The sequence below is a fragment of the Ambystoma mexicanum genome, chromosome 9 (genome assembly GCF_040938575.1).
Source record: "Ambystoma mexicanum isolate Mex_15411 chromosome 9, UKY_AmexF1_1, whole genome shotgun sequence".
NCBI lineage: Eukaryota > Metazoa > Chordata > Amphibia > Caudata > Ambystomatidae > Ambystoma > Ambystoma mexicanum.
This window is the reverse complement of record NC_090931.1, coordinates 1,061,631,279-1,061,645,577: the sequence shown is the minus strand read 5'-3', so window position 1 is coordinate 1,061,645,577 and position 14,299 is coordinate 1,061,631,279. Positions and strand designations below refer to the sequence as shown.

Genomic DNA, 14,299 nt, shown 5'->3' with positions numbered 1-14,299 from the left:
GAGGGAGAAGGATGAAAGAAGCACTTGGAGGCAGGAGAGAGGAGAATGTGGAGAGAGGAGGTTGGAGGCAAGAAAACGGGGATACAATTAGGCGACAGGAGAGAGGAGATTGGAAGCAACTGAGAATAAGTCAGATAGAAGAGGTTGATGGCAAGTGGATGGGGATATCCTCAGTGGAGAGTAGCTTGGAAGCAAGAGGGGAGTGGAAGGAGGAAGTAGTGGCTAGGGGAGGCAAAATACATGTACCATCGGAAGAGAAGGGCTTGGAGGCTGAAGGCTGAGAGATATCATCTGGAGAGAGGAGGTTGGGGACAAATGGGAGAGACATCCCACCATTTACAAAGGGCCAGCCTCCTCTCACCTCCTTACCCATATTATGCATAAAAGGGCAGAATGTACTCTTTTCTGCAAAATGGAAATGAACAGTAATGATATGAGCCATTACTGTGCATAATCCATTTCTCCCTTCACAATGATGTTGAAAATGGCTGAAAAGAAATGTTAAAAAACCCTTTTTACATTACCGCCATCACAGGTGGTATTTCATAAATAGCACTGGATGTATTCCAGAAATACCACTTCTACTGGTGGTAAACTTCAGCAGTATTAAAAAATCCACCCAACTCCGGAAGGACCCCTTAGTTCGTAGTTTAACACTTGAATATCTTTCTATGTGTTTTTTTCAACTGTGTCCAAAAGTACCACATACAGTCCAGCAGCATTTCTATAACCACTAGAAGTAAAATCCATGGGTACTATTCAGGGTGCTATTAAACTCTTTTTGTATGAACACACTGGTGATAAAAAAAACCCAGCCAAACATGGGGGAAGCACTCATACAGAATGAAACCGAGGGCAAACTCTAACAAGATACGGACCCTTACTTCCTTGGCAAGTAGGCATCATGATAAACTGCTGTGGATTGGAACAGACCAATGGTGTATGGGCAGTGGCTGAAGTGGGTGGGAGCAGTGCGCCTCTACTTTTTTTCATTACGTTTTACTATTCCTATACTTTTATTTGAAAAAGAAACCGTTCCAGAATGGTTTCGTTTAAAAATAAAAGTGTAGGAAGAAGGTGAAACTTGCACTTTCAGTGCAGCGCACTGAACATTCCCTTAAATAGAAGGTGCATGTGTTTGGGGTTTGTATTGCGCATGGAGGGGTGTGGCAATGGGGTTGATGGGGAGTGGAGGTATGCCAGTAGGGAACATAGCTCCACTACTTCTTTACGTACACTTCAACCACTGTGTATGAGGAGCAGTGGTGCCTACATTACCACCCAGGGTTGCAAAATCTGTTATTTAAATGCATGCATTGCCACTGGGCGTTATGAACATGCCCCTTCAGCCTAGACTCCTCTCCCTCTCACTCACCTTGGAGGCCCAAGCGTGGGGGCTGCCCTGGCACTTTTACAACATTGCTGAAATACAAACGAATGCCTCGCCCCATCTACACAGAATCTGAGCAGGCTTTCTAGCACTCAGTTCCTTTGTGGTAGGCTAGATTCTGAAGGATTTCGGATTTTCAATGAACTTTTTTTACATTTTGGAGCTCTGGCCCATATGGAAACAGCCAGCCAGCCAATTGTCCCTTTGCTCCTCCCTTGCCAGTCCGCCCCTGATTCTATGTCTGACCTACCACAGATTGCGCTCCCTAATGGGGGAAATACCCTTCTCCCTGACCCCTCTCAAGGTGAACCATCACGCTGCGGCACGTCTCATGACAGGTTCCAAGAATTTCAACCACATCACCCCCATTTGCATGACTTACATGCCCTACCCATCACTGCCAAGATAGTCTTCATGATCATCTGTATCACGTAAAAAGCAAACACACCCCAAATGCCTTCCTACCTTGTTCAAATAACCACCTCTGGCAGCACAGAATTCCCCAGGAGCCTGACCACTGCAAGGTTAGAAATAAAACTGGCCCCCAGGGAGAAGGACGACCAGGAAACAGTCCTCCTGCTATGTATGCCCAACCATACTGGAAGACCAACCTATTTGTGATCCGGACTGCTCCATCGCTCCTGTAGTTCAGATACAACTTAGGACATTCTACGAAATGTAGTTTTCAGGTTACATATCTGTATACTTAGATACAAAATATGATATGATACAAAGTATGAGCAGGATGTGCCATGTAAATAATTGTATAAGCATATTAAAGCTATGTACTAAAATGATTAAAAATACATCTTTTGGTATTTAGATTGGTGAATAGATTTATTTATGTACTAGCACACTGAATTTATAAAAAGAAATATGTGAAGTACACAATTGTACAGATGCAATGAAGGATGTGGGTATCAATAGCAGCATAAGTTCTAGAAACCATCACATTATTTGTAAGTGCAGAGCTTGATTCCTCGCAAATTAGGGGGCTACACAAACATATTCACATTTATATACATGCATCTTTTCATAACAAACAGTAGCTGTAATGCAATACTTGATTACTTAAACTTACTGAGTAAGAAAGGACATCTTCACCAAGATAGAAGATGAAGACAGCTGGTAAAACAATTCTAACTCGACATTCATGCAGTGAGTCCCACTGTACTTGGTTGATAGCTTAAATTGTTATTGAAAATCATATGCACCACATACCTTGGGGAAACCTGTTTTGCTTGACTGCCAAGAGAAGAGCCCAAACAATTAATAATAATAAAATGTAAGAAACTACTGTTTTAAAAAAACAATAGTAATCAGTGGGACAACTGTTTAAAAAAAGTGAAGGTTACTATCTATAAACAGTTGAAATTTATAAACACTGGCAACACAGCATTGTTTGCCTGTTTTGAAACATAAAAACAACTTTAACAATAAGCATGACATAAAATAAAACCAACATTAAAGCCAACATTTTTGACACCCTAAATAATCCTTCCAGGTGACAATCACAAAAATAAAAACAGCGCATAGTTTTATCTTTACAATGTACAACAAGACAACATACAAAGCAATCATTCAATGCCACACAACATAGACCACATAGGCATATGATATGATAGGTTATTTATAACGTGCTTAATACCCAGAGGTTTCTAAGCGCGGAATCGGGGATCGAACCTGTGGTGCTCAGTGTCATCTTGCTTCCAAGGCGAGCATGTTGCCCCTGAGCTATCCTCCCGAGAGCATGTCACAAAATATAATAATAAACACCATATATAAATGACCTCAAAACATTCACTCACTGTCACACCTTTTATTAAATTACCTCACAATTTACGCCCAGAATTACACGTTTCATTAAATTACCTCAAAATATAAAAACACCCTCAATCATGCCGAATACTAACTGACCTCAGAACATGCCCCACAATCATATATTTTATTAAATAACCTTACAACATAAACCTACAATGACTCCTGTTGTTGACACATCAACACATTGACAACAATGCAAAAAAGAGGGTGAGTTAATGTTTCAACAATGTTCGCTTTACGGTTAGTTTTATTTCATAGAACGTTTAGTGCTAATGTTGCTTTTATTTTTAATACTAGTTGAAACCTTTATGTTGGCATTTCCAATCTCTATAGAGTTTTTATACATAGCAACCTTAAATGATCTTTACATTTCTATGATGTTGTAGTCAAATTATCCTTGCTAGCTCACAAATGCAAATTCATTAAAAGATCACAGTCAGTGGAAAGAGATGGTGAAGGAAAGGACTTCACTCGACAAACTCCCAGAGATCCAACAAATCTCTTCAGGCAAACCAGCCAACTCACTGGGCCTCATTACGAGTAGGGCACAAAGGGATACCGGGCACCGGTAAGGAGACCGGTGCCGGTAATCCCATATCAGTCAGTCAAACAAGTTTATTCGGATTAATAAAAAATCCATTAAACGACAAAAACACTGTTATGCACATATAAAATTACAGTTTCATCAAAACTTCAAGATAATTAAAAACCATGAACATTCAAAATGGGTAACCTGCAATAAAATCATTAGTCGTGTAGTTTCATAGGTAATGGCCCCATAACAGCACTAACAACATCAGTTAAAAGTACAGAATAAACGTTAAATACCAATAGATAAAAGTGTTATAAATTCATAGTACTAGCTAGCATCACCTTGCAGTTTTAATATGCCCTTTCTGAAGAACATCGCTCTCTTCAAAAACATAAGCAGTGCCCACGCTGTGTAGGGCGTGTCGGCACTCATAAGAAACACGAGAGCTGCCCTGTGCGAACGTATCGCTGTCTTCTTAAGGGCGGGAATCAGGGTCGCTCTACGAATGCCGGCATAACCTGCACAAAAAAACAATAGGTGGGATAGATCCTCGAGGTGGTGGCCACAGATCGGGCAACCCGCCGAGTCGGGAAACCCTTTCCATTTCTAAGTGTTCCCTTGTAGCCGAAGGGAGTCAAACCGTGCCCTCGTAATCAGCCACCTGTCTTTTTTGTGCGGACTCCAGGTCAGGTAGGGTTGTATTCCTGTGAGTCTACTGATAAGAGTGTGAAATTGTCCAGATCTGTGGCCATACTCCTCGAGGATTCTTTTCCTCACTGTAATCCCACCCAATGCTATTTTATATTGCGCCCCCTCCCTCTTGGTAATTAATGTAGCGGGCGGAAAGAGGGAGCTTAGGTTAACTTCCCCCAAAGTTTTCGAAACATATGCAAGCCAGCGAATTTTTTTCCATCCAACTCTATCCAACACAGCATGAATGATGAAGTGGCAAAGAGAGGCATCTTCATTGGCCCATAACCGGACCCAGAATAAAAGTGGAGCCATTGCCCACTGATCCTCCCAGAACTCCACACCCAGTTCTCTATGCGTTGCTGTTCCAGAGGCACTGGATGGGAGCCCCAGCAAGTTTTTGAAAAATTTGATCTCCTTCCTTTGAATCTCAGCTACATTCTGGAGGCCCCAAATGGGTGCACCGTACATAGTGGTAGCTACGGTTTGTACTCCATAAATCTTAGTGATCACGTCTAGTGGTTGTCCCTTGCACTTGGACATAAATCTATAAATGCCTCCTAGTTGTTGGCTCATCTTCGCGGATTGTTTGGCCACGTGGGCCCCACCATTTAGTGCTTCTGAGAAACTAATTCCCAAGTAGTCAAAAACCTTAACTCTGGGTATAATTTCCCCAACAGAGCATTGGTTTCATGGGGGCTGAGCGTTTTCTACCTACACAGGCCATTACTGCTGATTTCTTAGTATTTATTTTTAGGCCCAGATTATTCATAAAAGTTGCGTAAGCATTAATCAGGGCCTGTAGAGCCCTAGGCGTTCTCACAAGAAGGACTGTATCATCCGCGTAAGCCAGTACCGGGAAGCCCCTGCCCCCCAGAACCAAGAAATCCGTGAGAATGTCGATAAGGTCCTGGGAAAGGCCATTGATGTAGAGACAGAAGCAAATGGGGGCCAACACACAGCCCTGTCTTACACCACACCCCACCTGGAAGCAGGCCGTACAATGCCCCCCTGGACCACTACGCACACATGCCTGATTATCTGTGTGTAAATCGACCAACACCCGCAGGATATCCCCAGGGCAACATAGGGACCCGAGCACAGCCCAGAGTTTAGCTCTGTCCACTTTGTCAAAAGATGTGCTCAGGTCCATGAAGGCCAGATAAACTGCCTCACCCCGGCTAAAGACTGAGTTAGCCACTAGAAGATATAGGTTTAGGCTCTGTTCCATCGTGCCCACTCCTGGGCGAAACCCAAATTGAATGTCAGAGAGGATAGACTGTTCACCAATCCAGGTTTCTAATCGGGCCAACAAAATTCTTCCAAAAATTTTAAAGGAGGAGTCCAACAAAGATATTGGCCTATATGCGCCAGAGCTGGACATGTCCCCCTTAATCCCTTATCGCCCTACTACGAGTTCCTTTAGCGGGTCCCTCCTTTAACACCTAGTCTGACCAGGCGTTATGGACGGGACCCGTTAAGGGAAATCAGAGCCAATAATGGTACCGTTATTAGCTACTTCCCGTTCCCATTGAGTCCTATGGGGGCTCAAATGGGAATGGGGAATGGTTTTTTCAGTGGGGACTTACCGGTCCCGCAAAGGTCGGACTACACCTGTAAGTCCCCATTGAACGAGACCGGTGCCAGTACCGTTATTGGAGGCAGTCATGGCGCAAATAGTGCCACAACTACCTCCAATCTCAGAATGAGGCCCACTGTCTTTGTATTTAGTAGAGCAAATGCACTGAAACATCTGAAGGCACAGGGGCCATATAAATACTACCACTTACCTCAGATCATTATGGGATCGCAGCCATTGGCCAATCCCTGAGCTAAACGGTCTGGTATGGCCTGGGGATTGACCGAGGGATGAGCTCCCTCAACGTTCCCTCCCATGACGCTGCAGGTGAGGCTCTTAGGGCAGCGCTACCTGTTTTTAAGAGCGCTGCTGTTAGTCCCGCCACTGGCACCGCCGCCATGTACACCCAGGCTGCTTGTGATAGACATGGCCCAGGACTCCCTGTATCCATCATTTCCGGCCCTGCAGCCATCATTTACCGGGTTGCTCTATGAAGATGGACCCTTTGCCTGCCCACTACTCCTTACTTCCACAGCAGCTGGCAGATGCAACCCGGTCCTAGTCTCAGCCCCTTGCTACCCCTCTAAACCTTGACAGGCTGCTCCTGACAGATGCAGCCCAATCTTTTAAGTAGAGCTCTTCCCCCTCCTCTATTCAGCCCTGTCACGTCTCCAGCTGGACGAGCCCCAGCCAATTCACTGCAAACCCCTCAAGCAATCACCGCTATTCCATGCCGATGTTTCCTATTTATAAAAAAAATTGAATCCTGAATTTGGGACTGTATGCCTTACTAAAACCCCTTGTTGTGCTCAGCATTTAACTCTGGCGCCAGGGCCCACAAACTCCTGTAAGCGCCCTCGGGCGAGAGCTATAAAGATTAAGTGTGATGGTACTAGCATTGAGTGTTCTGAAGGGCTACTAGCATAGCATCAGAAGTATTAATTTCATTAAGACTTGGGATTTACAACATTGGCTTTGCGAAGAGGATGACAACAAGATGCTACACCTACTTTCCCAATTTGCTAAATTATCAAAGAGAAATTCCACAGATATATGCTCTTTCTTTGAAAACTAGTAGAAAACTATGTTCATAAATGTCATGCAATGGGAAGCTTTATTACTCACTTGGCTGATGTTTGTTCCAGTTTGTATATGTTACATCTTCAGAAGTCCATTTGTGTTTTTTCCATCTGTATTCTCCTGTTCGATTTGCATCTTGAAGAGCTATCCAAAAATATCCTTCCTGGGACTTCATCATACTATTAATCATGCTAGTCAAAAAAGCCTGTTCAAATCTAGGATACAAAAGCAAAGCGTTACTGTTCAAATGGTGGAGAGAGGCTAACAGATAAAGAATCCCATTTGGAGACAGGTGTTGATGAATTCCAGCCCAATACCTCCCTTTCTTTTTGTTTCCAGGGCTTTACCTAGAGACTGATGAGAAGAAGCTATCTGGATACTGACATTACTGTTGTGGTTATTCCCTAAAATGCACCTATCAGTGACCAACACACGCCTTCTTGTTATCTGTAGGTATCAGCAGGTAGACAATCATTTGGGTATTCTAAACTCAACAACAGGAAATGAAAAGGCAAATGGAGATGTTGAGAGCACCTGGGAATATGATATATGATATGGCATTTATAACGTGCCTATACACAAGTGTTTCAAGGCACGACGATGCAAGGGAGGGGGACCAGAGGGAAGACAGAGACAACGATCTTACTAGGCCAGGTGACATTGAGATCACGTGAGTGCTGGGGGATGGGGAAGGGGAAAAGTGCAGAGGGGAGGAGGAGGGGATAGTGCAGTACATGGGGTTGACAAGTAAAAAATAAATAGAATAAATAAAAGCAATACCTAAGTGCGGCCAGCTGGTGGCAAATGCAAGGTTAAGTGCAGACATCAGGTGTCAAGTGCTGGTAGGGGACTGTAGGGATACAGAGACAGTCCCAAGTGCTGGGGGTGCCAGGGAGGCAGTGCAGGTGTGCAGCTGGTGGGGGAGGGGACCTGGGCCGAGATCAATGGGTGGCCAGGTGACCAGTGCAGATTCAGTTTCAGCCAGGAGTTCAGCAGGGGAAAGGAGGGAGAAAGCAGAACCAAAGACAAAGGTTTTGAGGTGCTTCCAGAACCAGAGATGGCTCTACTCAAGTCTCAGGGAGGCAGTTCCAGAGGGAGCCCCAGCCGAAGAAAGAGATGTACCACCAACTTGTTGCTTGGTGAAGCAAGTGACCCTGAGGGAGCTGGAAGCGAATCAGCGAAGAGCTTGGGAAGGAAGATATTTAGGAAGAGTGAGTTGAAGGTATTGGGGCCCCAGAAGGCTTTGTGGACAATGCAGAGGGTTTTGAACTTAATCCTCGCAGCCACTGAGATCCAGTGCAGAGATTTCAGTTCTGGAGAGATATGATCCCTGGGCTTGAGGCCAAGGACAAGCCTTGCAGTCCTTTCCTGGATGAGTTGCAGAGGGTGGAGAGTAGAGGCAAACAGATTTAGAAAGAGGCTGTTGCAGTGGTCCAGCCTAGAGAGAACTCGGGACAGTGAGCTTTTGGGGGAAAGAGAGGAAAGGAAGAATACCTCTGAGGAGGTGCAGCTGGTAGTGTGACTTCTTAGAGACGTCAGAGATGTGAGGAGAGAAGGAGAGTGTGGAGTCGAAGATGACCCCAAGGGTTTTAGCCTCACAGGTGGGAGCAGGAAGAGAGCCAAGAGAGGCCGGCCAGAGAGTGACACGAAAAGAGGAAGCAGGTGTACCGATGAGGAGAATCTCAGTCTTACTGGCATTAAGGCAGAGATCATTGATGGCACACCACTCCTGGATAGCAGACTGACAATCAGAGATGAGAGAAGGAGAAGAAGTGGTGGAAGTGAGCCTGAAAATGAGTTGAATGTCATACGCATAGCACTGTAAGTTGGGGCAGAGAGCGGCAATGCAGTGGGCAAGAAGTGCCAGGTGTTGGTTGAACAGCCAGGGAGAGAGGTTCGACCCCTGGGGAACACCACAGGTAACGATAAAGATAGAGGAGATGAACTACCCAAATTGGACCTGGGAGGGTCAATCAGAGAGGAAAGAGGTCAGCTAAGCCAGGGCCTGATCGGTGATACCTAGGTTATCACTGAGGCGGTTGAGCAGGATGGCATGGTTGACTGTATCAAAGGCAGAAGAGAGATCAAGTAAGATGAGGACAGAGGGGGTGTTGGAATCGAGGTTGGACAGCAGCTCTTCACTGATGTTCAAGAGAGCAGTTTCCGTGCTTCTGGCAGCTCTGAAGCCAGACTGATGGCCATGGAGACAACCAACAGATTTAGTGATAAGATTAAGCTGGGAGACCAGCTTTTCCAGGAGTTTGCCCAGGAAAGGAATAATAGAGATTGGAGGATAGTTAGCAAAGCAGGATGGGTTGGCAGAGGGTTTCTTAAGAAGAGGGTGCACAGGGGAGTGCTTCACGGGGGATGGGAAGACCACAGTGGCGAAGGAGTGGTTGCAGAAGTCAGCTAGAGCAGGGGCCAAGGTGTCAATGTGGTCCTTGATGGTTTTGGAGGAACAGGGGTGAACCTGTTTTGACAAGGCTTTCATAGATCAGACTTGTCTAGAAACCTTGTCTGGGGAGAACAGGGGAAAGGAATAGAAGGAGGGAGAAGAGGTGGCCAAAGAACCAAAGAAGGGCCAGAGGAAGAGCACGGAGTAGAGGGGGAAGAGGAAGAGAGAGAGAGAGAGAGGGCCTGGGAGGAGACAGGAGAGGTAGACACTGCAGCAGGATTGGCCAGCTCCTTGCAGATTTTACAGAGTTTGGCCGAGGTGTTAGATGCCGCAGAGAAACAAACTTGGATGTGGGTTCTCATCTTGGTGCGGACAGAGAGCCGGCATTGCCTTTGGATCAGGCGGCAGGCCAGTTTGTCAGAGGATGAACCGGAAGCATGCCATTTCCTCTCAGCCACCCTGCACTTGTGTTTAAGAGGGGCGAGGTCTGAGTCATACCAGGAGTTGCACTTGGCTTTGGGCTTCAAGCGGATTCTCATGACAGGGGCAAGGAGAGGGCTGTGTCAGGGTGTGAGTCAGCCAAAGGGTTAGGGGGTGGTGAGAAAGTGGCGGTGAAAGCCTCAACTGACAAACGCTTCATGGGTCGGATAACAGAGAAGGTAGGTGGCAGTGCTGGAGTTGGCTTGGCCTGAGGGGTGGAGAGAGTGAGCTGGGAGGGAAGGAGAAAGTGATCACTCCAGGAGAGAGGAGTGGTGAGAGGGATAGAAAGGGGAAGGTCTGTAGGGATCAGAACATCCACAGTGTGCCCTGCAGAGTGAGTCGGGGGGATAGACAGTGAGAGACAGGGCTGGACTGGCCCTATCGGTCGATCAGCCACTGGCCGACAACCTTGAAGACATGGGGGCCAGTTTTTCAGCAAGCCACCCCTGGGCCGGTTTGAGTTGTTTTTGAAATTTGAATAATGCTGCCTGCGGCTGCATACTTGCCAACCCTACCGATTTAGGCGGTAGGATACCGCTTTTTAAGCAGTCCTACCGCCTACCGATTTTTTGACACCAAATACCGATTTTTTTGGTAAAAAAAAAAAAAAAAAAATTTTTACTTTTTTTTTTTTTTGCCGACGCCAGCTCGGGGGAGTCTTTCAAGGGCTCCCCCGAGCTGGCGTACCGGGAGAATGCCCGGCATGCTGGCTTTTAATGTCAAAGGCACCCACGGCGGTGGGCTAAAGCGCCCCTCCGCCGCGGGTGCCTTTGGCTAAAGGCGCCATTAGTCCCCCACCACGCCAGCTGGGGGGAGTCTTTCAAGGACTTCCCCGAGCTGGCGTAGCGGGAGAAGGCGTGGCATGCAGGCTGTTAATGTCAAAGGCACCCACGGCGGTGGGCTAAAAGCGCCCCTCCGCCGCAGGTGCCTTTGGCAAAAGGCGCCATTACCCCCCCACCACGCCAACTCGGGGGAGTCTTTCAAGGACATCCCTGAGCTGGCGTAGCGGGAGAAGGTGCAGTATGCAGGCTTTTAATGTCAAAGGCACCCACGGCGGTGGGCTAAAAGCACCCCTCCACCGCGGGTGCCTTTTGGCCAAAGGCGCCATTAGCCCCCCACCACGCCAGCTCGTGGGAGTCTTTCAAGGACTTCCCTGAGCTGGCGTAGCGGGAGAAGGCGCAGCATGCAGGCCTTTGATGTAAAAGGCGCCCACGGCGGTGGGCTAAGGGCGCCCCTCCGCCGCGAGTGCCTTTCACAAAAGGCGCCATTAGCCCCCCACCACGTCAACTCCGGTGAGTCTTTCAAGGACTCCCCCGAGCTGGCGTGATGGCAGAAGGCGTGGCAGGCGCCTCATTGTCATTGAATGCACGCGCGGCGGCGGGCTCATTCAATGACAATGGGCTGCTGACGCGCCCTATTCCTATCATTACCTCCTCGCCTGACTATTTTTGAAACTTTAAGATTCCTACAGATTTTTGGTCACAGAATGTTGGCATGTATGCGGCTGCAGCTCGAGAGCAGCTCTCTCTCGCCAGCATCGCAGATGCTTCAATAACCGTTCATCAAAGCAAGGTAACACATGTGTTACCGTGCTTTGATGCTTTTTTATGATGCAGCATCATTCATGCATATAGAGAGCCCGCCGTGCGGTGTGGTCACTCTCAGCCCAGCCTCTCTCAGCCCTGGGCAATGGGCATGATTATAATACACATCTGGCGACGCTGGCGCAGCTGCTGCTGCCTGCCTCATGTTGCCTGGCGCCAGTCAGGCCGGGCTGCGCTCCTGTGCGAGCGAACTTCACGGTGAAGTGCCATATTGTAACACCTGCCTGCAGCCCTGGGAGGCCTCCGGGGACGACAGCGAGGGGCTGGCCAATAGACAAACAGACTCTGGGCCGCCAGGCCTGGGAGTGGGAGAGGTCTGACCCAGGTCAGGTCATTTCAGTGACACTGACGTCAGTGGAGTCAGATTGGGCATTTTGGATGCAAGTCAGGCTGTCTGTCAGCTCAGCCACACAGCAGCAGCCAGCAGGAGGCCAGAGCCCCACCCGTGACGCCAAGTTCTTGCTTGGGCTGGCCTGGGCACAGCCGCACAGGGCACCTCACCTGCCGCCACCTTGTGTTTCACTCAGGCCGTCGGCCTGGCGGCCCTCACAGCAGCCACCACCACCAGCCACCCAGTGTGCTAGTGCTACTGTGCAGCAGGCAGCTGGCTCCCGGCCTCTGCACTCTGGGGTAAGTTAGTGACTCACTGTCACTGCACTGAATGAACACTTCTGTGGCCTGATGTATGTTCTTTTGGGGAGGGTGGTGGTGGGTGTCGGGTGCGGGATGCTTGCTCACGTGAGAGTAACCAGAGGCATGAAAACCCTGAGGTGGGGAAACGAAATGTGATTGTGAAGCAGCAGGCAGCAGGAGGCACAAGAAGTCTACTGTAGCTGGACTGCTACATGTACAATATATTGCCATTTCATTTGCTGCGTCGGTGCCCGTTTTCTTTTCTTGTTGTCCGTGGTTTCTTTGCATTTCTGTCCTGCATTGCTCCAGGTTTCTTGTCCCATGCAGCGTTAATTGAGCTGAGTGGCATTCCTTGGCTACGGCGCCTAAAATAACATACTATTTAAATAAGCGTTTTTCCTTGGCCCTGACCTGATGTGCTGTGCGTGCGTGACTGCTTTTTAGGTGCCCACGATGGGGAGACCAAACGCTTGTGTATGTGGTGACTGGTGAGTGAGTGCGTGGTGAGTGACAGTCTGCACATGTACCCCTCCTCCCACGCTCTCCCCCCCTTTCATGACGACCACCGATGCAGAGCTCCCATGCTAGCCGAGCATCTTTCATTTTGACTGTGTCACTGGAACGTGTGCATGGGCACTGAAGGGTGGCAAATGCCCCTGACTCTACGTTGATAATATGTGCATTTCTTGGGCCAAACCCGTCATGCCAGTGGAGGCACAGGAGGACTGGACAAGTGCCTGACTGTTAGGCAGAAACCTGTGCAGTTCCCTCTGGGACCACTGCAAAAGATTTAAGACTACAGGCGTTTGGCAGTAAACCCACTTGGTAGCAGTCTGTACCACACAGATTCACTTGGTAGCTGTGGCTGAGCAGTCAGACTTCCCTCAAGAAGAGTTAGGCAGTATACAGAGTATTCACAATAGGTCAAAAGAACACAGTAGAACAAGTAAACACTGACCAGAACTTGGTGTAAAAGAGATATAATTATTTATTTAAAACCACATCTAGTAAAACACAAAGGCACTCATATTAAGCAGTTCAAAAACACGGTCACTAAAAGATATACACTCCCTTAAAAGAATATTAGACAAGTCTAAAGAAAAAGCCACACTTATTTTCAGACAGCGGTGAGCGCTTAACGCAGATGGCACTCTAATAATTCGTTTTAAAAGGGAGAGAAAAGCAGAGTATTATTTGAAACAGATCCCAACACTGTCACAAGAACACAACAAGAGAGGAAGGCAAAGTAAAACCGTGAAGTTAGATTTCAGAAGGCCGGATCCACTTTAAGAGGATCCGAACGAAATTTGTCCAAGGTCACACGGTTGAAGTGCACAAAAGTCTTGAAAAGGTTCAGAAAGAGTAGGACCAAAGAAAGGGACCAGTTAGATGGTGAAGGCGGCCAGCCCAGTCCAGAAGGTTAAGGGATTATTATTACCTTGTAGCAATCTTTAGAAAGGGAGGCCTGGTGGACACGGTCCGTTAAAGTGGTAAGAATACTCCAGTGGGGGCAGTTGTTCCTGGCAGTGGATGCAAGTCGGTGCTTCGTCCGGGGGAAGAGAGGATCTCGTCGGGGAGGAAGACAGGAGTCCGTTGCACTGCCAGGGAAGAAACCAGCCGCGGAGTTCTCAGGTAAAAGGAGCGGTCCTTTTATTCGCGGTAAGTGTTAAGTGGCTATCCGGTTACCAGGGTGCTTGGCACGAGCAATTCGACCACAAGACGTCCTGGGATGCGAGGAAAAGAAGGTAAACTGGTTGTGCCCACCAGTCAGGGGAAGAAGCCTCTCCAGCCGGAAGATCTTCTCTGTCGTCGGGAAGTGGTGAGTCGGTTCCGCAGGGCTCCACCGGTGGTGTCGTCGTGGTAGGTCGGCTCAGCTTCTCCCTCGTCGGATTCTCAGGTCCTGTGGCGACTTCTGAAGTTCCAGTCCCCAAAGCCCTGCTTTTATGCAGCACACCCCATTCACTCAGCCTAGCTGTCAATCAAACATGCTAAGTGTTACCAAGGTAACTCATTCCAGGGTGCCTAAACCCCCTCCCACACCCCCTTTGGTACCCAGACAGAGTGGCACCACTTTTGGAGGCTTCTGTGGAGAAGC

The 14,299-nt window shown here is 47.9% G+C and overlaps 1 protein-coding gene across 2 annotated transcripts in view; it reads right to left on the bottom strand.

Annotated features, from left to right (window-relative positions):
* The window catches only part of PLA2R1 (phospholipase A2 receptor 1), a 1,951,179-nt gene that overhangs the window by 1,270,011 nt on the left and 666,869 nt on the right, over nucleotides 1-14,299 (bottom strand). For both annotated transcript variants that reach the window (XM_069616352.1, XM_069616351.1), the window contains one exon: nucleotides 7,138-7,307. In XM_069616352.1, the coding sequence (XP_069472453.1) occupies nucleotides 7,138-7,307 (170 nt within the window). The remainder of the gene's footprint in view (nucleotides 1-7,137; nucleotides 7,308-14,299) is intronic.